The following is a 27,996-nucleotide window of genomic DNA, read 5'->3' as shown; positions in this document are numbered from 1 at the left end:
ACCACAAGAGTAGCGGATGCGGAAATTAAATGCGAATGTAAAACAAAGAAAGATCACACCGGATTTATAGTGGTTCGGTGAAACCTTGACCTACGTCCACTCCTCGGAAACATCCTCCGAGTATTGCACTAACTAAGTGTCTCTCCTTTAGCTCCCACAGCTAGGCGGAGAAGCCTTTACAACAGACTCATTTTCACCAACCTTGGTGCGGCAGAGAACCGACTCCTTTTGCTTCCTCCTGAAGCGGGCAGAGAACACGGACCTTTTGCTGAAGTAGATCTCCAAAGGACGAAGGACGAATAACGGAGACGACGACTTGGAACCTTGCTTGGAGCAACATTTGTGAACCCTCTCACAAACTCCCCCTCACAAGTTCCTCTCTCTCTCTCTCTCTCTCTCTCTCTCTCTCTCTCTCTCTCTCTATCTCTCCAAAGGCTCTCTCAGGTCAAGACAACATCACTCAAGGTCTTTTGCATGAGAAAATTCGGGTCCTTTAAATAGAATTTTAAGAACCGACATTATCGTCCAGGACGATATTTCTATCGTCCTGTATGATCAATACAAATTAAGCTCAATCAGCCGGGACGATTTGGGACGATGAGAAGAAAATTGGTTACATGATTACATCGTCCAGGCCGATACCATATCGTCATGGACGATTAGTTCAAATCCGAGGATCATCGTCCTGAACATCGCCCTGAACAGATTCTGGCCGATGTCAATCGTCCAGACCATCGTATCAATCAGCCTTAATTGATTTCCATAATTACCAGATCAATTTAGGCATAATTGTGCTGCATCGTCCAGGCCAATGCTGAGTTCGTCCTGGCTGATGTTTTAAAATAAATAATATCTAAATTGATTATAGCGGCTAATTCTTTCTAATTTGAGCCTATTGTCCTGATCGATACAAGGATTGTCCAGGATGATTTGTTTAATGACGGCTGCCTTAATGAGATGCCTTAATTAGGGTTTTTGTTTTTAATATGATCATTCTGACCGATATGAACATCGTCCAGGCCGATGTACTCAAAATAGAAAAACTCATAAAACCCCTCAAGTGTGTGTGTGCAAGGTTACTTAGCATCAACAACCACTTTTATAATTGACTCAAGAAAAACAAAAACATTACAGACTGACTCAACCTAAATCTACTCAATCTTGAGCTGGTCTTGAGTTGTGTTCGATCTTGTGGACCTGAAAAATTATTAGGCAAGACAGTCGTAGAAAAACATGAATATTTGCTATCATCAAAAGTCTAATCCATAATCTCAGATTCGCAACAACAAATAGAGGCAATAGGTTGTATTAGGGAACATGATTAAGCAATAAAAATTTAGTTTCAGCTCTCTCCCTCTTCTCCGAAGAAGCTCAAGAAGGAAGTGCTTCTTCCTCTCATCCAATATCCTAACACAATATTCAAAAACATTCAAGTATGGCGAGTGACTGCCATTTAATAGTGAAAATCGACATATAGTGTTTTAACCCATCATGAATACCATGTTGATATTAAAACACGCAAAGAAATGTCAGTGAATCAACAAAATGCAAACACCACATTTCATAAACATGATCTCCTCCAAGCTCATGAAAAATTTGAAGCACCATAAGCACTGCCAATACGCATAAGACTCATAAGATTGCAATTGTGCATAAGCTAGAACTTCCATTTTTATTATACAACACCAAATATGGGGAACCTTTTCCCTACTAACAAAGCCCTATATCCCCCATCAAAGGAGTGATTGATTGTCGCCAAGACAACACAAGGTATTGGTAGAGGGCTAGAAATGGTCAAGAGCACATTCAGCATCCTTGATTGGCCATCAACACAATAGCTTAGGACCTCTAATCAAGCTTCATGATGAGCAATTAGGTTAAATTCTCTCCTGATGACAATTTAAGAGCTTTTCTAGGGCAAATTTTGTTGTTGGTGTGCTATGGCAAGCTCAGAAGTGATGAGCAATGCCGAAGTCTGAACCAAAGATTTAGGAACATGGAGAAAATAAATCATGGAAAACAAAAGAACAAATGACTTTGTACCAAATTTGGAATATCATACCCCATAAATAGACTTCAGTCCTAGTCCAAATACCGAAACACTTTGTATCAAACATAATCAAAATAACTGATAGAACCAACATATCAAAGATAAAAATAAATAAAGATAACTTGAATCAAAATAATATAACGAACATAACTCAAGGCAAACATGACAATATTCTATAGATCAGAGGCATCAGTTTTTTCTCCCTTGACAACTTACACCATGGAAAACAAGTTCCTGTTGATCTGCCTCTATATAGAACAAAAAACTATTCAGATTTAGTTTGGAGAATTTTAAAATTAGAGTGAAAAGAACATACAAATTTTGAGACTATTGTTGTTTTGTTGGATGAAAACAAACCCAAAGTAACTTGTTTATGCATTTCAGATTCATTACTAAGTTCATTTTTTGTGTAATCCAAAATCATTGAATTTGGACAATTTTCAATACACCCCATCACCTTTCCTACCTGCAGACCCACTAACCACCTCTGCCACCACCTATTGTATTTAAAAAATGCATGAACTTAAAATGCCTCATACAACAATAACAACATCAAGCCTTTATTCCCCTACGTGGGGTAGGCTACATAAATCCTTTTTTTCTCCATTCTATTTAAAATGTCAAAAAAAAAAAAACATGTTTTATTTACATCCAACCAAACAACTTAATGCATTTCTAAAATATATATTTATTTTATACTTGTTGCGGATTGGAACATTCACGGCGGTAGAGAAATATAAATTTTAACGTCCTAGCTTTGTACGAAGATCCAACACTCAATCAGATAAAAAAAGGGTTGTAACATTCATAAGAGACCAAAGTTTTTAAGTGAAAATCCTGAAAAGAGAAAAAATCACGGGGCATTGCCCAGTTTGAATGAATCCACTAGTATTTGCAGTTGATTACAAATGAGATCCTTCCTTAGGGGGAAGACATTGGCTCAATGTAGTTAATACACATCATATAGAGTGCATTAAATGGTGGGAGTTGGAAGATTTAGTGTTGACATGCTTGTTTGGTCGGTAGAACCATAATCGACGGGCGATGTTGGTCAGAAAGACCATAGTCGGCGACGAAGGAAGTTTGACACGTAGTTGGGTGACGGTGGTAGGAAGGACCATGGTCGACTGGCGATGGAGGTTGGAAATACCGTAGTGGTAGGAATGACTGTAGTCGGCGGGCGACGAAGCTAAAAAAAAACCGTAGTGATCGGAAGGACCATAGTCGGTGGGCGAGAGAGGTTAGAAAAACCATAGTGGTTGGAGGACAATTAATAATCCTTTTTTATTGAGGTATTTAGATAAAATTTGTGAGTTAATTCGCCTTGTCCACATTACTTAATTTAATTTAGAAGATAATAATATTTGACTTAGACAATAAGAACATAATTAAGGATTATTAATTGTGATAAGATAAGCTTAAACATTGTTTCTACCAAATAATTAATCACAAATATGGATTAAGATATTATTATTAAAATAAATTATAATGAGATAATATATTCTGATTTAATTATGCATATTAAATTAGTTTTATTGTTTAATTAATGTAATTCAATAAAAAAATTTAAGGCTCTCCAAAGTCCAGCATCTTTCAAAAAATCCAACCACCACAAACAAAAAAAGAAAACTCAAAAACACCAAAAAAAATATATTCCAATTTGGCATCATCTTCATGAAGGAATTAAGCAAGCTTTAGCTTAAATTCCGACAAATGGAAATTTGGAGATTTTAAATCCGAATATTTCAAAAAATCTCGCTATTAATTATGTCAGCGACCTTTTAAATCCCACCCTATCTCGGTTTTAACGGAATTATTTTTTTTTCCCTCGGAAATCTTAAATTCTAAAACAAATAGCCAACTAATTTATCAGGGTTTAAGAACATTTAACAGTTCTCACGTTTTAATACTCTCAAGGTTTACTAAACCCACTTACATCAAAACTGCGTGAGAACCTAATGGCTTTAGAAAATCTGTTTGGCGTAATTTGAGTTACAACTTGCTCAAAACCTAACAAACAGCTCCTTAATCTCCCGGACAAGACCTAATATCTTAATGGCGTTGTATCTAAAGCTGTAATTAAAAGGTCGATTTACAAAAAAACAGCAACTTTTAAGCAAAACATGTGCTGATTGGCCTGATAAGTTCATATATACAGAACTAATGAGAAAAATTATACCATAAATAACTGTTTGTTTTACAAGAGTAAAAACCTGTGTGGATCTCCAGTGCAGACGCAGCTTACCTTACCGTGCAGAGATGGAGAGATTTCGAACCTAATACATCCTTTATTTGGGGCTTGGTATCGGCATGCCCGGCGAGGTCGGAAAATGTAAAGAGGGCGCTAACATTAACTGGTAATAAGCAGCCGTCTGAGGTGATGGAGCACAGCCAAAAGAAAGCGGCGACAATGGAAGCAGCTGTGGCTGCGCCACTCCTGGTGGTGACGGTGCAAGCAGAGGCTGCCCACTGTGAAGGCGTCGCATGTACGCGGAGATCGGCGACTCCGCCGCCATGCTTACCGTCGGAAATGGGGGCAGCGGAGAGAGCGGAGGCCGCACCCAACCATCACCGACGAGAGGAGGCGCAGCCGGAATCGGGGGAGGATGGTGAGGAAGAAGCTGCGCTAGTGGAGGGGGGCGAATACGGTGGAGACGGGAAAGGGGCTGGGGAGCGGCTGAGGCGCGAGGCTGCTGCTGCGGTGGAGATGTCGCCATCACGGCAGGCGGAGGCGGCGGCGGCGGGGAAGGACGGTTGGAAAGGTGCGCCGGCGAGCCGGTGAGCTTCTGGACGACGTCACGGAAGTCGTTTTTGTCGATGTTGTAGACGGGAGGTTGGGATTGCTGCTGCTGCGGGCCAGTGCTTCCGCATACGGAGCTGATGCCGGAAGACGGAGGCGGAGGAGGACGGATAAGATTAGGGCTAGGGTTAGGGTTTTTGCAGATGGGCTTCGAAATCTTATAAGAAGACTTGTTGAGGACACGGAAGGAGTTGGCTATGTAGTTGGAGCTGTAGTTGGTCGCCGATGGCGCGCTGCCGATATTGCTACTATTGCTATTATCGGAGCTGAAACTGTTGACGGCGGCCTCAGAGGTGGTGGCGGTGGCAGAGGAGGAAGAAGTTGAGTTAGTTGCTGTGGCTGACCGGCAGATTTTCTCCATAATCAATACAGAAAGCAACTTCTTGTCTCTTTTTTTTCCCTCTTTTGCGGCAGGCTATGAAGCTTGAAGAGAAAAGGATTTTTGTTTGGGGCTTCTTATTGCTCTAGAAGCCGCCACAGTACGAGAGAGAGAGAGAGAGAGAGAGAGAGAGAGTTGCTGGCTGCTTGCAGTTCAGTGGTAAGAGATGAGATGACAGTGCAGAAAAGTTGATCTAGAAACTGAGAAGCTGATGATGAAGCTGGAGCTGAAGATGAAGACGAAGAGTGGAGTAAATATTTTATAGCCGTATGTTACAACTCCAGATGTTGCTATGCACACAGAATAAAGTTTTCTAAATAAATAAATTTATGTATAAAATAAATTTATGCATAAAATAAACTTTTAAGCCTACTGGATTGTCAAAATGTGTAATTTACTAATTTGTTTTATTTTATAAATATTTGCCTCGTTATCATTGATGTGCCAAACATTATATATTTAAATTTTTTATTATATTTGAAATTTTATTTATAATGTTAATCATATATGAAAAAGATATAATTTTGTTTCAATTTTAAAATAACTATTTTAACTTTTATTTGGTTCATTTTTTATGGAATATGATCTATTTAATTTGAATCGGCTCAAAATTAATTATTTTTAAATAAATTAATATTATTTATATTTTAGATAAAATTTATAAATTTAAGTATAAAAAAAAAATAGATATTACATAGATAAATAAAACAAAAAAATAAAACAAAATAATGATAAAATACTTGTCGACTAATAAGTGCAGAGGAGCACATGGCAGTTGGAAGCTAAAATTAAAAACTAAAAAGCCAAACAAAATGGGACGAGTTTGGTCTTTTGATTTTCCTGAGGAACATTTTATTTTGAAATTGATTTCTGGGCTGAAAAAGAAATTCGACTGTGCATACCAATTATGATTTTGAATAATTTGTTACTATTTCCCAACCAAAAAAAAATGCTACTGTTTTTTACTTTTTTAACTAGTTGGAGGAAAGTTAAAGCTTCAGTATTTTTTCTTTATTGAAGAAAGAGAATGCAACGAATTTTTATTGGGTTTTGTAGTCGGTCCGTCTTAGCGTACAATCAGTGCTTTCACAAAATACTTTTTTTTTTTTGGGAGAACCCGGGGCTTAAAGCCCATGTATTAATAATAAAAGTAGCAAATTACATATAAACCTGTGAAATGAAAACTAAGAAATAACTAAACAAAAATAAACAAAGACAGCAGCAAGAAGAAAATAGGACAAAAGGCAAAAAATAGACTCAGAATGTAAGCACAGTCTCATTCATCATGCATAATCTGTATAAAGATAGATGGAGTCCAAGCTGTTGCACTGGTTGCCCGAAAAACCAACACCCGCATTAGTTAGATTGACCGTCGCAGCACATCCGGCCTGCCCATAAAGAATCCCAAAAACGAGCAAGGTTGCCACACAGGCCCTCCATTGCTCGGAGAGACTGGCTTTGCCTCACAAAATACTTCGATACGTCAATCTTGATGAGGAGCTTTATTATTCTCTTTCTTCTAAAATAAAATAAAATTTTCTTATTGTGTCCTCATGACCGTAGAAAATTATAAAGTTTAACATCTTAATTTTATATGAAAATTCACCACACAATCAATTAAAAGAGATAATGTAGCGTTCATAAGAGACACCGGAATTTTTAGGTAAAAACTACAATCTTTTCGACCATCGTCACCCTATTACTATTTTTCCTATCTTTGTCACCCGCCAACTATGATCTTTCCAATCAAACAAATATGTCAATATTGATTCTTTTAGTTTACATCATATATGCACTTTATATAATGAATATTTGCTACATCAAGCCAATGTCTTCCCCTCAAGGAAGTGTCTCATTTGTAATGGTCTGCAAACATTAATAGATTCATTCAAACTGGGCAAGACCCCATGATTTTTCTACATTTTTAGGGATTTCCATGTAAAATTCTGGCGTCTCTTATAATGTTACACCATCTTTTTTATCTGATTATGTGTTGGATCTTCATACGCTGCTAAGATGTTAAACTTTACATTTCTCTATCGCCACGAATATTTCAAGAGAACAAATTTAACAAAAATATAACATAAAAGAAATTTATTCAAAATTAAGAAACTTTTATAAAAATTTAAGCACAACAAAAGTAATAAAATTGAGGACCGACAAAAAAAGAAATGAAGAGTCCTATTCTTAATTTTAGAAGAGTGAATTTGGGTGTCATATGCATAGCTTATCTTATTTTGTTAATTGAGAGCTTTGATAATTATAAATTTAAAATTTCATATATATATATATCGAAAGCCGGAGGAGGAGGAAGGAGGGAGAGAGCAAAACCAGCGCCCTGGCGGCGGCGAGAAGAAACCCTAGCAGAGCCCTCTATTCGAAGCTGATAATTTATAATAATTTAATTATATTATTTAAGATTTAATTATATTTGTCAAATAATTTAATTAAATTTATAAATGGACTCCTGCTTTATATACGAAGAGGACCCTTATTAAAATATTGAAGAGAGCTCAAAGATTTTAAAAATTCTCGAGCTCCACCCAAGTACCATCACTATCACTATCAGAACACCACTTAATTGCTATTGTTGGACCACCACGATATTATTAAACTACTGTTATTCAGCCACAACCATTTGATCGTCTTTAATCTCATACTGATTTTGTAATATTATCTATTAATTAATTCTCTATATTCATATAGTTTTGTTATCTCTAAATTAAGGGGCGAGCAAACCTTTATAACTAACAATGATATTGCTTTTAAATCACCACGGCTATGTGTTTTTTTTTTTTTTTAAAGACTTTTGGTGTAAAAATTCTAATGCCATCAATCATCTTCTCATTTATCTATTTAAATAATAGATGTTATTAAAAAATTAGTACACAAAAATTTCTTATGGTACTATCATAAATTATCTCCCTTAAGATTTTTTTAGCAATCTTAAACCCCGAGCTTAACTTTATAATTCTATTAGTGCCTACGGTCATCTCTGTAAATGGGCGAATTATTACGTCCGGTGACCGGACGTCCGGACTCCCAATTCAGATGTGCCATGTCACCCGAATGCATTGGGTCCCAATGTATTTTGATGACGTGGCGCATCTGAATTGATGTCCGGACGAATCCGGACACCGGACGTAATAATTTGCCCTGCAAATGATAATGGTGGGGTGGGGTCATCTGCTCCAATTATTTATTTGGTTTTATGATCGCATTTGATGCAATCAATTTTGGCTCAGCCATTTTTGAGCAATCATTTGAATCATCACTATGACGCTCGCATTGGTTAGTGGGGGCTCGGACCTGACATGGCACGATCATGATTGTCGGATCAGAATTTACCATTTATCACGATTCCTATATTCAAATGGCCGTCACATTGGACTCTATAAGGCGTTGAGCATCCATGTTTCAATAAAAAATAAAATATATGTGATATTTTAAAATTTATTAGTTACAGTAAAGTTATTATGCAACTAATTTTAGGTTTCGTTTTCCACGTTTTTTTTTTAATTTTTTAAGGAAATTTTTTTAATTTATATTAAAAAATTGCTTTAAGAAATATTATAAAAGTTGCCCCAAACGAAACCTTAATCCGTTGGAAAGAGATATTGAATTTAAATCTTATATATAAAATATGTGTAAATTTATCTTAATTGATTTAAATATTTTTAAAAAAGTGAAATCATCCGTTATAACTAATATGCACGACTATGTATGTTCTAATATTTTTTGATAGACTAGCAATATTCAAACACAAAATTTTTAAAAAAAATTCATATATAATATATATAGAAAAAAAAAATATATTATAATATTAAAAATTATAATATAAACATTTTTTATCTGAAATTATAATTCATATATTTAATATATAATTCATATATTTAATTTATTAAGAAAGTAATACTAAACATTCATTGGGACTAAAATATCCCATTTTTTTAATAATATAGTTTTTGTTTAAGTTAACCACTGCTGATATTGATTTTAAAAAATATGAAATAAGCGTGGATAAAAACTTGAATAAGGTTACTCAAATTTTTTTAGAAACCTATTTGAGTCTCATTCAAACCCTTTACTTAGAGATAGCTTCAAATAGAGTTCAATATTGACTCTAACAATAATCAATTAAAATTTAAATATGATTAAAAAAGATTCTAACATGATTCAGACAAGATTCAAGACTTGTAAAATTTTAATTTATTTTCTTATAACCCCACGGATGCATATTATTTTGACATTCTCTATGGGCTACATAAGCTATGTGGACTTTTCTATTGTTTGAGGGGTATCAATATTTGACACGACCTGAAAATTTGATTCGTTTCCGATCCAAAAATTTTGTGTTAGGGTCAACTCGAACCCAAAATGGGTCGGGTTCGGATTTACCAAATCGATCGTTTTAAAAACCAGGTCGGATTTAGGTTGACCTAGTAACTCGAAATTGACTCATTTTGATCTGGAAATCCGAGATTGACCCATTTTTTATCTGAAAATTGGAAATTGACTCATTTTTAACCCGAAAACTAACAATTTTTTACCCATCCCGGGTCATTCAGGTCGGGTTAACCAGACCCGAATCGGGTCAGATTCAGGCCCAAAAAACTAACCCATTTTAAAAAATTAGTCAGGTTTTAATTGACCCAAAAAGCGCTGAATCATTTTTCAGATTCGGGTCGAATCTGATCCGCGACCCGAAATTTACATAATATTAATACGATTCTCTATTTGCTTGTTGTTTCTCCTGATATGGGTCTCCAAGATGGCTACCATTCCCCGTCAAAAGTGACGTCTCCAGAGCTTCGAAAGATCTCTTTGCTCCCATCCCCATTCTCTCTATCTCTCTCCTCGAATCAGCTGCTCGACGAATTGCCGATTGTTGTTCCAGATCAATTTCAATCAAGTGGAGGCAAATAGCAAGAGTCAACGAGGAGGAAGAACGATCAAGAAAGGGAGGGAGATGTGGGTATTCTATTCGATATCGCTGCCGCTAACCCTGGGCATGATTGCGGTGACGCTGCGCTACTTCGCTGGACCGGACGTCCCACGATACGTGCTCTTCACAGTTGGATATACGTGGTTCTGCTCTCTCTCCTTCATCATCTTAGTTCCCGCCGACATTTGGGCTGTACGATTCCTTATCCCCCTTCATTTCCTTCGATCCTTCTCCTCTTTTATGGTTTTCTAGGCGATTGTTTCTCGATATTTTGCTGGGGTTTTGCCAGTTGTAACTTGTTCGGATTCAATTTTGTCATTGGAATTGCACCAGTAGCTTACAGGTATGGGCTATGCTCTAGAGATTTGAGAGGGAAGCGAATCGAGAAATGCTGTCAGTTCTATAATGGTTTGTTTGATTGAGAATTATATGATTCTAGAGGGAAGATCTAGGTACACGATAAGAGATATTTGGTTAAAAAATATGGAATGAGGACATATGATTCGATATTCCCAGGCACGATCATGGTTCCTTTTTTTATAGGCATATGACGATGTCAATGACATAAAACGAGTTATAGAAAATAGTAAGAAATGCACATTAATTGTGTCGATGTAATATCTCGGAACGAGTAAGACAAATTGTGAGCCATTTGTTAGGAGAGAATTGTGAGGAAGTTTCAAGAAGAGAGCAAATACCCTTGATGAATTCTCCTAACCAGAACCTCTACTAGTGGAGTGATTATTCCGTCAGGTTACCGAATGCATCTGGAAACCAATAACAAAACGCCACGTCACTAAAGTGCTCGGTACCGTGCTCGGTACAACGCCCTCGGTACACTCGGTATGCTCGGTGTTGCTCGGTATTTTCACCGGACTTAATAAAAATTCCTACTAGTGGGCTTTGATGAGAACTTTTACTTAGTGGGTGAGAGCACCCTGGATGAGTAGGAGTGTTTGTCAGGAAGAAAGTCCTTGTCGTGTTGGCAACTAAATGTTTGATAATTAAGGTCTAATTAGGCTGTGTCAATCTAAACGATTTGTCAAGCCTTAAATCTTGGGTGAGCAGGAGGCAATATGCAACTCAAGGTTTTGAACAACTTCTAGGGAACTTCTAGGCTTGATTAGTTAAACCTATTCAGAGCCAATGAGTTGTAGTGCCCATTTAGAGCTTAACAATTGATTTAATGAACTATACTAAGAGGAATGTGATGGTACAATAGTTTCTTGATTACATCGAAGAAGTTCTGATAATAATTTATTCACTAGAGGATGTAACTTGGTGTATGCTTTTTGCTAATGATATTCATCTTATTGATAAGACTAGAGAGGGAGTTGAAGGTAAACTTTAATTATGGAGGTCAACCTTAGAGTTTAAAGGTTTTCGCTTGATAGATCTAAAATTGAATATATTGAGTGTAATTTTAGTAGTAATAGACCTAGTGAGGGGATTGTGACTTTGAGCGATCAAGTTATTAATAAGAGTACACATTTTAGATATCTTGGATCTATTGTTCAAAGCGATGGTGAAATAGATGGGGATATTATCAACATAAGTTAAGTTGGATGGTTGAAGTGGAGGAATGCATCTGGCTTGTTGTGTGATAGAAAAGTCCCCCTCAAACTTAAGGGAAAATTCTATAAGATGGTGGTGAGACCTACAATGCTTTATGGTGTCAAATGTTGGCCATTAAAAGAGAAACATAATACAAAGTTAAATGTTGCAGAGATGAGGATGTTCATGTGGATGAGTGGCTTTATCCTTAGAGATAGGATACAAAATGAGCATATACATGAAAAGGTTGGAGTAGCTTCAGTGGAAGATAAAATTAGAGAGAGTCACCTTAGATGGTTTGGTCACATAAAACGATAGTTTCCGATGACCCGGTCAGGAAAGTAGAGGTATTAGATTTGACTTATGTTAAGAAAGGTGGAGGTAGACCTTAAAAGACTTGGTTAGGAAATATTAAAAATGATCTTTCATTATTAGATTTAAACGAGAATTGGACTTTTAATAGGACACAATTGAGAAAAAGGATTCATGTAGCCGACCCCACGTAGTGGGACGAAGGCTTAATGATGATATTGTTGTTGTTGTACCCAAATAGTTTGTTAAAGGATGACATAATAACTTTCTATTGAACTATAAAATAACAAACTTATATATATATATATATATATATTACACAAGATATAAAGTGGTAAATGATAAATTGCATGAAATAAAAATAAAATCCAAATATTACAAGGGCAAAATAACATAAAATATAAGAATTGCATAAAAGTCTCATATAATAGCAAATTCAGCTCCAAATTCCTTCTTTTTCAGTACTTTACTCATCCATATTTAATTATTAAAGAAAGCTGAAATTGTTGACAACAACTCATAAATCATATGCACTGTCATCACTGAAGGTGCCTTTATTTGAGTCATCATTATAAGAAATTGGTCTCTCCCTTGCCTCTTCCTGTAGTGTCCAATGCCTCCCAATATGCTTTTTCATTTATTTTAATTATCTTTCTCTTTTATAAATATTTATTATCAACATAAAGATGAGAGTAATACGCCAAAATTTTTAGAGGAGGTGGTGGTGGTGTGCATCTTTCAAGTGATCATTTATGGCGGCTACGATAATGGTGGCTGCGGCGAAGACGGCGGGTTGGAGGTCTAAGCAGTTGAGAGGAAGTTGGTGTGGCTTAGGGATGCATGAAGGCGTGATTTGTTGAGGGCTTTGGTTTAGAATTTAGGTAAGTTTTAATAAAAAAAAGTAAATAGGGTGAGGTGTTACCCTAAAAAAAAGTAAATGTGTAAGCCTCTAGACTATGTTTACTAGAATTGAGTTAAGGCGGGCATCAAGGTGAGTCTTATATTTCTTAATTTTAAACAATGGGTTTGACTAGGACTTGCCGATTTGGGGTTCATGCTGAGCAATCCTTCGAAAGTAGGGACACAGACCATTCAAGGCCTTGAGCAAAGCTAGTTCAGATTCAGTGAGTTGTAGAACCTTATTCTTCCAGCTTAACAATTGCTTGATCAACTAGACCCAAATGTACATGTATGTACAAACTTGTTGGTGGGGTTTTTGATGGATGAGAGATCATCTATTTCATCCTTGAGCATGGTTCTGACTTTTGAGGACAATGAGTTTTGCTTTCGACAAATATTCTTATCTTTAAATTGAGGGAAATTATGCTCATTTACCCTATGATTACATTAACTTGTTGGTTTGCCCTATCCCCTCTTAACTTAAACTTAAGGTTGGAGGAGCCAATTTAAATTATTTTAGCAATTTTTATGCTATGTGGTCAATGGAATTGCCAAGATTGAGTTTCCTATGATCTCTTAGGGTGTAATATGTTTATATGGAAAGATTATTAATTCGTTGTGATATGTATAGGAACGTTGAAGATGATCATTTAACTTAATGTTTGATTATGCAATGCTTTATTTAATGAGCCATACAGGAATATGGTTCCTATATTGTTAAATGCTGCAGGTTTAGTTTTAACTTTTAATGCATTTCAGTTGTATGTGTTATTGCCTCGTTTGTTTTTGTTATGTTTTTATGCTTGGTGCATAAAGCACTACGTGTATTTTAAGTAGTCTTCAAATGCTTAAAACGTAACTCTAGCATTTTTTGCTGCAATTGATAACGCATTATCCAATGAGGAGGTTTGGTTATATGGTGAAGGATATGAATTTACACAGCTCTTATTGGAATCTTTATTCCTCAAGTCTAAAGTATCAATCTTCACTTGACCTTCCTATACGTAGTCATGAGCAATCTTCACAAGTTTATCTTTCCTGTAACATGTATTTATTCCTATAATTTTGTAGTCTGGATTGTCACTGATTTCTGTTATTGAATGTTGGTTAGCAGATTGGTTTCTCTTTTTTTTTGTATAATGTATAGTTATAAACGGAAACTATTCATAGAAATGAGCTGTTAATAATGAGGCTCTTTTTTAACCACAACAGATTCTTGACGAAAAAAGTATATTTGAAACTAGGATGGTGATCCGGGAAGGATTATTAAGCTTAAATTGATGAATACCAACCATATTTTCTTATTGATTTAGCATGGTTTTCACCTGCTTGTTTGTATTTTTTCACTAGAATATTGCTCTGATTAAACAATACGGTTGAGCAAATGCGTGGAAACTAATCAACAATGAAAGTGCACAATTCTGTTAGTGAAGCAGATGAATTAATGGTTGATATACCATTCTTTTATTTAAAAGCTGCATCTGGGCAGATTGTGGATGTTGTTTGATAGGCGCCAAATGAAATTAAAAATTTTAAATAAATAGAAGTTTTAATATAATTTTAGAAGGAGAAAAGGACTAAAATAGTCCATTGACTCTTATGAAGGACCAAAATGGTCCCCAACTCTTTTGGATCAAATGAAGGACCAACCATCGGACTATTTTGATTATTCTTTAAGGAGTTGTGGAATCAAAATAGTCATTTAATATATTGGAGATTATTTTGATCTTTCATAAAAAGTCAGAGTCATTTTGGTTCTTTTCCATTTGAGAACATTCCATTTTTATACTGCAAGGAGTGTTGGAGAAGTTTTTGCCACATGCCTGGAGCTCCGAGTGACCAATTATTAGCCATGGTGTCGGTCTAGACATTGTAACCCTCTAGTCCTTCAGCAGTGTTTATGTTTCATTGCTTGCGGTTGCATTCTATTGGCATATAAATACTAGCATGAGTTATTTGCTGGAATAGCAAAATGTATGTAATTTCTCCCATCATGTAATAGCAACATTATTGCTACACAATACTTTTCGTTTTTGAATATTTCCTGCATATTATGCATGCTAAGCATACTTTTTTTTAATGTTTGGAAAACTCTGGTTTGAACTCCATTGGAAATTTTGTTATTGTTTTCTCTTTCACTTAACCACACGCGTCTATTTTTTAGATTGATTTGATGTTCATTCATACAGGCATTGATTGGGCATGATAACGGAGGCATTGCTTTCTTCTGGAGTTGGTCATATTGGAGTACCTTTGCTTTGACTTGGTATGTTAATTAGTTGGGCGTTATAATTCAGATCAAAAGAAGTATTTTGATATATATCTTAGTTGTGTAACTGAAGAGTTTTTTACAACCTTTCTTAATAGAGGGAAAGAAAATAAAAATATGAAAAAAGAAAGCAGTGTGCAAGGCAGACGATTCCTGCCATTATCCTTTATGGTTTTAATTTAGATTCACCCATTGTTGACATGGGCGTGCTTTGTTTAGTATAATTCTTTTTGTCTTGGTTAATTGAGTTTTTTCTTCTAAATAGAGGATGCATTATTGTGGTATTTTTTGGAATATTTTAGGAAAAATTACCATTTGCATTATTTTTATAAGTGCTCAATACTCTATTAACTTTTCAGAGATAGCAAATTGAAAAATTCTAGAATGAATTATATTATGAAGAACCCTTTGAAAATTTACATATATTTTTGAATGCATCGAGCTGACGTGTCTGTATGGTCATATTGCATCCTTAAAAGTTAAAAGTTTTGTTTTCCCTGCTTTTGTTATGAATGAGAAAATCATTTTTCTTAGATCAAGCAAAAGCAATTAATAATAAACAAATGGAAAATATTCTCATTGCATCAACCATCAGAGAGGCATTGTGGCATAAAAGAGTTCACACGGTATTGAATATCGGGCCTGTTATCGTGAGTTGAGGAGAGGAAATACCCTTGTGAGGTATTCATAGGTGACTCCTAATCTGGAAGACGAGGGGTTTTGTCACCATGAGTTCTGTTTAGACATGGTATGGGATGGATATTAGTTTCAAAGAAGAATTTAACAAATTCAATTTATTTTTATAGATGTTGACCTCCACGTATACTCCACAACCCAATTTGATTGAATACAACAAACAATGGATGCATCATCTTGCAAGACTGGCTTCAAATGCATCACATGCATCGAAAGTGCTTAAACATAACCCATTTCGTAAAGTGGTTTGTGATGATGCATTTGAAGCACTATAAATATCCCAAAAAGACCCATTGCATTACAATATTGCCATATAACAAAGACAACGACCAATACACACAAAGTCATGCAAGTCCAGCTCCAAATGGGTCGCTTAAATTAAAATGCCACAACCGTCATCTATTTTGTGTAGGGGTGTCAATAAAAGACCAGACTAAAATACAACCTAAAAAATCTAGGTTCAGGTTGACCCGTTTAATAAGCGGGTCTGATTTAGATTTTATGTTTCGACCCTGTAATTATTGGGTCAGATTTGGGTCGACCCACCAACTCGAAAGTGATCCAGTTTTGACCCGTGAATTGCGAATTAGAAAAATGAGAATCTATCATAGTCCGCTGCAAAATAGAGAATACAGAATGTGATTCATCTTTCCTCCATGAGAGTCACTCTTGCTGCTTCACTCTCACATGCGCTGCCAGCCTCTATTCTAGGTTTTTGCCTTCTATATTTACGCCTTTGACCACAACCACTCTTGCCTTGCTCGATGCCTTGACATCACTCTCGATGCTCCTTCTCCCTTCTCTATCCTCGCTCGATTGTCATTTGATGGCCGACGCTCCTCTATCCTCGCTCGACATCGCCTCGACATTTATCCTAATTGATGTCAGCAAGAGTGCAAGACGCTGACACTTTTGACCTATTATCGAGGCTTTTTTCTCTAAATGGATTATCAGGTCGGGTTGGGTCAACTGGGTTGCGGGCATGGCAGGTTCGGGTTCATGTTTTAACCTGTTTCAAAGTGGGTCAATTTTGAGTCAGACCGGAAATCCAACCTAATAACCCTTTTTGACTCCCCTAGATTTGCGAAATGGACTGTGCTGACTTGTTTGGAATGTTCTAAACACTTCAAGTAAACACCCATCTTGTCCACACTTCGCACAAAAACAAAATGCAAAATTTATTCATGTGAGAGGCTATCACATGAAATTTGAGATGCATGAATAACGCAAAATTACTTGAGAATGTCAACCCACATTTTAATTTTATTTATTTTAAAAAGAAACTAATATAAAAAATAAAATGCGGTGAATCCCCAAAATCATGCTTATCCTTTGCATTTTCCATCCCATCACTACGTGAGGTTTTGTCTGTTTTCTCATCCTATATGGTGCAATTAAAATTTCATTTTATAATCTAAATCTCCCTTGCTTTGTCTCTCTCCCCGTCTCTTTCAATTTCCCCCTTCGATTTCCCATATCATGTGATCCACTCCTAGTCAGCATTGCAACGACATGAGGTCCCGTCCTACTCCCTCTCAATCACACATTTTTTCCTCTCTTTGCCAACCCTCATAGCTCCCTCTCTTGCAAGTTCCCGCCAATCTCTCCTTCACCCACTCACATGCCCTATGCTTGTTATAATCTTTTCAAACCTCAACTGATGAATTCCCTCATGTATGAGCTCGACAACTCTAGTCCAACATTCTAGTCTCCATCCATCAGTTAAACCAAGTCTCCCATCCAACAAGATGCTGTCGACCTTAGCTTCAGCCAATTTCTACTAGCATGCACACCTCAAAATATTGTTTGCTGCTTCCAAAACTCAAATGATCTCTCCCAGTGCTGAAATTGACGAACTCCAACACTGACAAAAATCCAACTCTTTTCTGCTCTCTCTCTTGCTTATGTTCTCACGAACTTTTCTCCTCCTTCAACCTGCAAGCTCCCCTTTCAACCCTAAACACTGTCGAATCTCGCTATCTAACCAGCTTGACGGTGAATTCTTCTGAATAGCTGCACCTTATTATAAATTCTAGTGAAAATCTCAAACACAAATCCACCTTATAGCTCACCATCTTGTTCTCTCCTTCTTCTGGTCACCACCTTCAAACCACCAATAGTCTCAACTCTGTTGAACTCCACTGACATCCCTTAACACCCTCCCTTTCTCATTAACTATCTCTCTTTCCCTCTATCTATCTCTAAAAGAGGAGAAAGAAAGGAAAAAAAAAAGGAAAATGAAAGAAAGAATAGAACTTTCTTTGCATATAAATTCTTATCGCAAACTCCTTGTTGTCGTCGTCGTTACCACCTCTTGCATGCATGAAACTTAAAGTGGGCTAAAAAACTTTCTTATGGGCAAAATTATAACTCCCTTACTTCCACTGTACATGCAAGATTTAATGAGAGCTATTGACTAAATGAACTTTAATGGTGAAAATGAGCAATCAATCCCTCTTATCTGTAGTAAGAAAAAATGGTTCGTTGTGGGGCTCGCCACATAAAAATAACACATATATATATTGACAAATATATGACATCTTGAAACACAATAGATTCACAACGTGGGCTTGCAAGAAGGCATAATTTGAATGTTAAAACTCAAAATAAAACACTAAACACTACTTAATGATAGAATACTAGCGCAAACGATTGAATTCATGTAATTTTAAATTCTCTAAAAATATCACGAGGTGGACTCAAACTTAATCACAATGCCTTCAAAATTTTGCAGGCACAAAAAAAACATGTACCTTTAAAAGACTTGAAATACATCCATACGCTCTCCGGCAATCTTACAAAATATTTAAACTTAAAAGTCCAAGATTGATGTGCATAGTAAAAGCAAGATAAATCATGCAACTGTTTTGAAAAAAAATCATGTGATCATTTTGAATTTCTTACAAGCTCTCTTTTCAAGATCGAAATCATCTGTATGTTGAATGGCGCTTTTCGAGAGATCCATCTTGCATGTAGGACAGGGTTTTAAGTCTCTCATTTCAAATCAAGTCCTTGTCCTCATAATGACTGGAGTGAACAAAGCTTGAGATTTGCGCAAACATCGTCACAATAAGCTTAATAAACTTAAAACGATGATATATTTTGTTTTACGTTTCCATCAGGCCTTCAATGCCTTTGACATCAGAAGATTTATCTTCAAAGATGCAAACTCTTGCAGCAATTATGCTGACAAAGTAGTTTGTAAGTGCAATATATAGATTCGATCCTCTGCATACTGGGGTAGGGTTCATATGTAAATTACAAACCTGATTGATTAGGTCAAAAGCAATAAAAATAAAATATTAAAAAACCATATGATGGGCATGTTTATCTCACATCATAAATGGAGTGGTCTATTTTGAAAATCATGCTCTCAATTTCAAATGCAAATGCTTCAAGCAATTTACCCCTTTGATGGGCATGACTATTGTTCATCCTAATTGGAGAGATTAACTATCAAAATCTAATTCTTGAAATATAGAGAAAAATGTTTCAAACATCCTACCTCGATAATGATTTTGTTGACATAAATTCTCAAATGGAGGGGATGCTATTATAAAATACCCTTGAATGCCAAAACAAACAACTTTGGGCCCAAATTTCCTTAAAAAGTATAATTTTAAAGAACATGCAAAACACAAACGTATGCATGCAAATGATTGATTGTTGAAAGCTTAAAACAACAATCCATATATCCTCCACAATAGTTTGTCGAGGATGATACATTTATGATAATCTAAGGTTACGAAAAGTCAATATCATATCAAGTATACCTCTATGGTTGTCACTCTCGAAGATCCCATGCTAGTAAGGGCATGACACGTGTTCTCTAACGTGATGGTTTTGCCACTAAATAGCATCGTAATTATACGGTCATATTGGGGCCCTCTGAGTAGATGGTTCACTGTAGAATGACAACATTAAATTACAATCACAGGTAAAGTGATGAGGACATCGGAGATCAACGGCTACGATTTTTTTTTAGTTATTTATTTATATGTTTTTGTACTAGTTTATTTTATATTGTTGTTTTTCCCTTTTTACCCTTATGGGTGGTCATGTAGTGTTGTAGCCCGAAGGGCATTTTAGTCTTTGTTATTTTTCTTTTCATGAGGCCTATTTATAGGCTAGCTTTCTTGTATTGAGGTTATTGTCTTTTATTTTCCCTTCTTGTATTTGTCTATTTAAATCCCTCCTCTTCTTGGAGAAGGGCTAATGAAAATTGAAATGAAATTTGTGTTTTATTTTTCTACTTCTTCTTGCATGAGGGCTTGAGAAGGGAGAGAGCTCAAGGAGAGCAAATCGCAAGGCCCACCAGTCGTTGGAAGAGTCCGCGGCTCGTGGTTAGGTTTTCTATCTTCTCCTTCGTATTCACCTCCATCATCCTTCTCTTCCACCACAAGAAAATCTCTTCCCAACTCTAGTTGCGGCCGCCCCTTAGAAGCCCTCCGCCGACCACTCCCACGGCCCCGGCCGGCCACCTTGCCGGCGACCTTCCCCACCCGTCCAATCCCTCCTTCCGCAAGTTTCAAATTTGAAATTTGAATTTCAAAATTCAAATTCTTTCCTAATTGGGATTTCCAATTTAGGAAAGTTTTCATGACGAATTCCAATTTCAATTTAATTTAAATTGGAGTCTTTAATTATATTGCCACGTCATCAATCCAAATTGGAAGCTTCATCCCACTACTCTCTCTCTCCCCCTCTCACCTTGCCGCCGGCCCTATGTGGGTTTTCTCCCCCATTTGATTGCTACTTTAATGCTCCAATTAATTCATTAATGACTCCTTAATTTGAAATCAAATTTCAAATTAGTTCCCTCCAAAATCACTCAAAATCTGAAATCAATTTCAGTTTTGAATTAAACCCCTCCTCTTTTATTTCTTTATTTCTTTCCCTTAATGATCTCTAATTAGCTCCGTAATTTGAATCCAATTAAATTCCTAATTGATTGGAATTCAGCCTAGTCATTCCTGATTAAGAGTTTGGGCAAGAATAGCATAGTTTTCCCGCAGCCATATGGCCGCCCCCTTCCCAGGCCTCTCCGCCCCTTCACATCCCGTCTCTTTGGAGGTTCCTGGTGGCTGTCCAAGATGCTACAGCCAACCAATCTTGCTGTCCTGATTCCCGAGAGGCCACTCATGATGTCCAAGACCACTCCAACTTAGCCAACTATTATCCCGTCGCCCAGGTTGCTGTTTGGACTGCTGTTGGAAGTCCTTGTGTGCCAAAACGAGGGTTCCAACCATCACCTGCTGCTGTCCACAAGTTCCCAGCTGCTGCCCATTTAGTTTGGTGGCCTATTCTTGCTGCCCTGCTGTCCAAGAAATCAAGGATCACCTTTCAACTACACTTGCTGTCCTGCTAGCCGAACACTCCTGTTTTACTGTCCAGAGAGTTCATGGCTGGTGTCTTGAATATTTCCGACGAGACAAACTGCTGTCCTGCACCCCCGGAACCCCCGTTTACTGTCCGGAAAAGTCACGGCTGCTGTTCAGGATTCCAGCAGTTTTCTGGTGTTGATTCGCCATCCGGAAGGCTCTCATTGGTTGCTCAGAAGATCCCACACTGCTGCCCACACGCAGGACGTCTTCAAATTCAGCCACCGGACTCCGGATCTTCCCCCTTGCTACTCAAATTCATCTAAGAATTTTGACGATGGTGAACTCTTCCCCAAGTTTCCTATTTTCCTAGTTTATTTTCAATTGTGGTTATATTTTGACTCACAAGGTTCATGTCAAGCTCTTCACCGCTAAAGCTTAGAGAACTAGAGAGTTGAGTGAGGGACTCATGCATAGTGTCTAATCTTATTGTTAGCATTGGAATTTCTCGTTGAAACCACTCATGTATGCAAAGTAAGATTTAGTTGACTATTTAATGAGCTCAACCTCTCGCATGTGTTTAAACCTAAGCTATTTTATCACCTTATCATTTTTTATTTTGTTGTTTATCATCAAAAGAAAGCTTATAATTATTGTGCTCTAAAATTTAAGCGTGCAAACTTTCTTAGTTTAATCATTCATGCTTGTACGTTTCACATCATAAAGCCTGCAAGTTTTTCAATAGCTCAAATCTTATAAGTGGTGAATTATAGAGTGCACTTGATTGAGTTCAAAACCATACATTATTTGAAGTTGACTTAATTTTTTCCCTTTTTTTGGAAAGTATTCACCTTAGGTCTATAAGGTCTCTTTGGATGATGCAACCTATTGCTACCGATAAGAATCTTTCAATTAGATTGGGTCAACTACTTCAATTAACTAAGTAGACTAGTGTTCACAAAAGCTGGGCAACAACAAAATGATCGAGTTCATCATTATTCACCTCACCACTTGCTTAATGCTAAAAGAGATAAAATTCCTATAATTTAAAAGCCAAATCACTGCTATTATAGACTAAGCACTTAGCGCTTACCAACAAGTTTAATTGAAAGTATTCTTTCATGATTGGTATGGGTAGTTAATTATAGTCATTTGCGCCTATTAAATTTTTTTAATCAGATCATAAAGATTTCATGAGATGATGAAATATTTTGATAGTTTCTTATTTGAAATCTAATATATTTTATGAAAATTTGACGATGAACCACAAACTCTCCCAGACGAGCCAGATGCCCACTTTAGGTGATCTTGGAAGTTCCAAATTATCAAGAGCTTTTCAACTCATCTTGGAGTGATAGTTTTGGGAATGCGGGAGCCTTGAGGTGACAGTGGTGGAATGCGGGAGCCTTGGAGTGAAAACATCAGGATTGCAAGAGCGTGACAATGTTTCTTTTTTGATCAAGTCCTTTATTGAAATATTTTGTTAAAATAAAAATCCTAAAAATGCAAAGCTTATTAAATTATTTGACATAAATCATAGTTATCATCATCATCACCGTGGAGTAAAATAGGTTAAGGTAAGGGTGAACTAATGCAATACAATAGTGTTTTAAGGCATTAAAGTTAAGATAATGGATTGAAGTTTAAATGACACGAGTAGAAAGAAAACTAAATAATGAATTAAAGATGAAGATAGATAAGAAGATTGATTAAAATAAAGAGAATGAACGATTAATAACCAATAATTTTACGTCTTGCATTTGTACAAGGAAATCACTTCCTAGACTATTTTCAATCTTCACACTTCGTCGAGAACATTGTGTACAAGGTAAGAGAATGTTATTCATTACTATTTTAATATAAGAATTCTAAAGATCCTTAGTTAAGTACTAGGATTCTCAATAAATAACCAACAAAATCTGTAAAAATTGATTGTCATAATCCTAACAATTTTAATTTTAACCAGCATATTGGATTACATAAAATGACTCAACCATGAAAAATGTAAAATTATAGTTTTTCCCCTCATCATGAAGCTTTGGAGAGGAAATGGAATCTTATAAAAAATGTTCTCACCATAAATTCCTATCCCATCAATTAAATGCAGATAAAAGGTTTTTTTTTTATTAATCCAGCGTCTCACTTTTAAAGCATACAAATTGGCTTGGAAACTATTCATTTGGTTCTCGATTTTGTGCTTCATTAAATTGAGTCTATTGTTCAAAGTGATGGTGAAATAGATGGAGATATTATTAGTAGAATTCAAGTTGGATGGTTGAAGTGGAGGAATGCATCGGGTTTGTTGTGTGATAGAAAAGTCCCTCTCAAACTTAAGGGAAAATTCTATAAGATGGTAGTGAGACCTGCAATGCTTTATGGTGTAGAATGCTGGCTATTAAAAGTGAAGCATAATATTAAGTTCAAGTGGATGAGTGGCTTTACTCTTAAAGATAGAATACTAAATGAGCATATTCGTGAAAAGGTTGGAGTAGCTCCAGTGGAAGATAAGATTAGAGAGAGTCGCCTTAGATGGTTTGGTCACATAAAATTGCTGCCCTTCAATGACCTTATTAGGAAAATAGATGCATTAGATTTGATTTATGTTAAGAAAGATGTTAAGAAAGATGGGGTAGACCTATCTTCTGTACTCACCAATATAGAGGAAGATTAGGTGAGGAAGGTAATAGTGAAGAGTAGTAAATTGGTAAGTAGCTTCCCTTGTGTATAGAAATCCCCTCCTATGCTGTTCAAGGTGATAGGGCTAAGTCGATTGCATGAATAAGCCTTGTCTTTGTTCTTGGCATGCTATTCTCTTGTCAGAGTGATGCCTGCCTTTTTGCTACTTCATTTTCCTATCATACGGAAACAAACCAGGGGAGACCGGTCTTGTCAGTCGTCCCTTCCCAAACAAGTTGCATTGTCTTTTTTTTTTTTCTTCCTTAATAATAGATAGCCTCAGCATTCTATAGAGGATTCATGACCTCTTCCTTAGTAAGAAGATGCCATCACTAGCTATTTTTTGAAACTAGAAACTCAAGAAGGATGGAAATTTTGAAGACTTGGCTATAGTCGTGGTGACATGAAAATTTGGTGTGGTTAGGTAATCAACCCAAGTTTTATTGGTTTGCATAAAAATTCTCCTATTTTTATTTTTTTCCTTAATTTTTGTGTTTAATTATATGTCCTGGTTCATCCTTTCATTCAGTTGTATTTTTTTTTTTTTAACAATGATATGTTTATGATTATGTTCATAATGACCTTGAATTTTATTGTTTTTACATTTTACCATGTATAATTTGTTTGGTTGATTCTGCTTTTAATATGTTCTCGTCTTTCTGAGCAGGGTTGTGGTTCCTACTATTCAGGGTTATGAAGATGCTGGAGATTTTACAGTGAAAGAAAGATTAAAAACAAGTATTCATGTCAATCTAGTCTTTTATTTGATTCTGGGAGTGGTCGGCTTTCTTGGACTCCTGCTACTTCTCATCATGCATAGAAGTTGGTTAGTGGCTTTGCATCTTCAATTTTAGTGACTTAAGCATGTTTGATTTTCTTTTTTTCTTTAGAAGATTTTCTATTTCTGGGATGCCAAAAATTGTTCGTGAGACTATGAGAGAACAGAACCATTAGACATTTCCGGTTGGAATATTATGAAGTCCGCAATGAAATGTCTGAAGATACCAATTCATGCACCTTTACATGTTTCATAAGCCTTATCTTTATGCTTTATTCAGTCTGTTGACATTCAGTATTTTGAAAGACAGAAAAATTATAACAATAGCAGTGCAAAGAAATTTACTTTAAAAAATAGTCTTAGTGATCAGTAGGGAATAGCATCAATAAAGATTGTACTCGCCCATTACTAGAGGTTGTGTTACTTCTCGAAGCTTAACCCAAGTATAGATTGTTTTCAAGGAAAGCAAATGTTCATGTATGATAAACAATAGGTGCTATGCAGTAACTACTTTTTCTTGAGTTATATTAAATCTTAGAGTGGGTTGATGTTCGATAGGAATCTGATTTTGACCAGCATGTACTGAGTGTTTATGCTTGCCTTGTTACATTGTTACTTTTTTTCTTCTTAATTTCAGTATAACTAGATGTTGTTATCAAAATAATAAGGCTTTTCTTTGCAGAGAATTTACTGCCTGCAAATCAGCTGTAATTTGCATTTCTGACTACTAAGGGAAGAAGTACAACAGTGTTCATGTTGTTATACGATTTGAACAACTTTTTTTGAACCCCAAAAAAAAAAAAATGTTGTTATTTATGCTTGTTTGGCTGTCATTAGTCAGGGGCAAAATCATCTTCAGAAACTTGTTATATGTTTAACCTTTAGGTACGTTGTAGAATTTACTTGGATATATTTATTACACTTCATCTGCTATTTTAATTACAACTGATTTCTTTGAATTAATTCTGCGTGCGTTGTAAGATTTTTCTGTACTTGTAAATTACACACACTGAATTCTCCAGATTTGGCCTTCTGATTGCTGATCATTTTATTGACAGGAATAGAAGTATTATGGGCTTAGCCATGGCTTGTTCAAATACATTTGGACTTGTGACTGGTGCATTTCTTCTTGGTTTTGGATTAAGTGAGATCCCAAAGAGTGTATGGAAGAATGCTGATTGGAACAATCGTCAAAAGATCCTTTCCCACAAGGTTGCAAAAATGGCCTTGAAATTAGATGATGCTCATCAAGAATTTTCAAATGCAATTGTGGTAAATATATACCATAATTTTCTTCTCTTGAATTTGATAAGCTTACAAGAGTGACTTATTGTGGTACATTATACTTGGTCATGGAAATTCTCCTCATCTCATGTTCTCTCTTAAGTTTGTATGGCCAACATATATTAGTGACTATACTTAAAGACGTATATTAAGTATGATGGGAGTTCTACTGCAGTATGTTTTTAACTGCGAAGCTGTGACCATGATCAAGGCTAATGGGGTTCAACAAAATCTTATGATTGTGAAAAGAAATCTACGATTTGCTTGATTAAAAACTATTTTCAAGCAAAGAATATCCCTATGCCGGCATGCGGGAAGGGCACGTGCAGCTGCAGCGGTCCCATCCGTCCCTCCCCACACAAATTTAGGAAAAAAAAAAAGCCGAGGAAAAAAGAAAAATTCACTGTATTTTCTTCCTCTCTTCTTACAGTGGTCCAATATTCTCTTTATATTCTTCTTCTTATGTCTTAATTATTGTACCAATGATTCTTAACAACCCTTACAAATTGTAGGGAACCTGATTATGATCGATCAAAGTGTTTATTCTTACATATCTTGTATATTGTCGCATGCATAGTGAGGTCGACACACTTTTCTCTTCTTAACAATGACGCTAATTACAAGTATTATTCTCCTCTTAACTATGACACTAATCTTAAGTACAATGCAAATTTTTTAGCATTCCATGACGAGCTACATTTTGGCGGCTGCCATGTGTAGAAGATATGAATTTTTTTCATATCTAAACAAAGAAGCACTGGATTGAGAGATGTAATATTATATAAATGTGATGGAGTTGTGAAAGAAAGAGGCAGGCATAATGTTGAAAGAAGTTTGGTATTAAGTAACGTTGACCAAACTTGGAAATCTAGGCAACTCTCTCCATGCCTATATTGACAGGACAAATACTAAATTAAGTGTTGTTTTTTATGTCAAACCAATCAAGAAATAAGATTTAGATCAGATTAATTATGCGATGAAGGTCTATCGAAAGTGATTATCCTTATCATCCCCATCATCATTAACTTTATCCAACCCCTTTGATGTTGAATTTATGAATCCTCTATTTGCTTTACTTCTGTCATTGCCACATTAAGGTGTTAATAATTTTATGATGCTTGGCAAGATAAGATTAAAAAAAAGTCTGCTGTTTAAAATTCTTGGCATGTTTTTTGTCTTCTCATCTTTTTTTTTGGGCAAAAATTTTGAATTTATAGCTAGTTGATTCTGTTTGTTTCCCTATAAGAACTGCTTTTTTTGTGCTTACTATTTAGAGTTGCATATCACATTATTTATGATTTGCATAACTAAAATGGTTTAATACTAAGGAGATATAAAGAATTTTGATTATTTGGAAAAATCTAAAGAGGTATGTAAGGAATCTAAGAAAGCAAAATGCGATGAAATGATCTTAGCTTTTAATGATTTATATAATAGATTAGATATTAAGAAAGGAGAAAGATACATGTATAAATTAGCCAAACAAAGAGATAGAAGTAGTAAGGATTTAGTTCAAGTGAAGTTTATTAAGGATGAAGATCAAAAAGTACTTTTCTTAGAAGATGGTATTCAACAAAGGTGGATGAGATATTTTGATAAACTTTTTAATAAAGAATGTGAAAATAGTAAAATACGATTGATTTTAGTGACCTTAGCACCCTAAATGAAATAAATATTTTTTTTGTCGGCGTATTAGTAAAATCGAAGTTAGAGAGGCTTTAAAGAAAATGAAGTGAGGAAATGTTGTTGGACTTGATGATATTCCAATAGAGGTGTGGAAATACTTAGGAGATGAAGGAATTTATTTGCTTATTAAACTTTTTAATACTATTTTGAAGACTAAAAAGATGCCAGATGAGTGGAGAATGAGTATGTTAATCAAGGTTTTGAAAACCGGACCGGACAACGAATCGGAACAAGGAGGGGTTCACGGTTCGACCGGTCTAACCGGGGTCGAACCGGATGACGTAATAAATAATAAGTATTATTTAAATTTAATACAATTAACATAAAAATAATGTTATCATTCAAA

The 27,996-nt window shown here is 35.8% G+C and overlaps 2 protein-coding genes across 2 annotated transcripts in view; one reads left to right on the top strand and one right to left on the bottom strand.

The window, feature by feature from the left end:
• Positions 1–4,095: 4,095 nt before the first annotated feature.
• Positions 4,096–5,521, bottom strand: LOC110096418 (VQ motif-containing protein 9). The gene has a single exon (XM_020822369.2). The coding sequence runs from the start codon at positions 5,209–5,211 to the stop codon at positions 4,339–4,341; it is 873 nt and encodes a 290-aa protein (XP_020678028.1). The 5' UTR covers positions 5,212–5,521; the 3' UTR covers positions 4,096–4,338.
• A 4,478-nt stretch (positions 5,522–9,999) lies between these two features.
• LOC110096420 (LMBR1 domain-containing protein 2 homolog A) overlaps positions 10,000–27,996 on the top strand; it is a 36,800-nt gene continuing 18,803 nt past the window's right edge. Inside the window, exons 1-4 of the mRNA XM_020822371.2 lie at positions 10,000–10,366; positions 15,130–15,206; positions 24,570–24,728; positions 25,739–25,952. Coding sequence (XP_020678030.1) covers positions 10,199–10,366; positions 15,130–15,206; positions 24,570–24,728; positions 25,739–25,952 — 618 coding nt within the window. The 5' untranslated portion in view covers positions 10,000–10,198. The remainder of the gene's footprint in view (positions 10,367–15,129; positions 15,207–24,569; positions 24,729–25,738; positions 25,953–27,996) is intronic.

The sequence above is a fragment of the Dendrobium catenatum genome, unplaced genomic scaffold (genome assembly GCF_001605985.2).
Source record: "Dendrobium catenatum unplaced genomic scaffold, ASM160598v2 fragScaff_scaffold_817, whole genome shotgun sequence".
NCBI classification, from domain to species: domain Eukaryota; kingdom Viridiplantae; phylum Streptophyta; class Magnoliopsida; order Asparagales; family Orchidaceae; genus Dendrobium; species Dendrobium catenatum.
The sequence above is the reverse complement of the archived record's forward strand: the minus strand, read 5'-3'. Positions and strand labels throughout refer to the sequence as shown.

Bases quoted from the DNA above. Each gene is read 5' to 3' on its own strand.
- LOC110096418 (XM_020822369.2), bottom strand. From the start codon at position 5,211: ATGGAGAAAATCTGCCGGTCAGCCACAGCAACTAACTCAACTTCTTCC.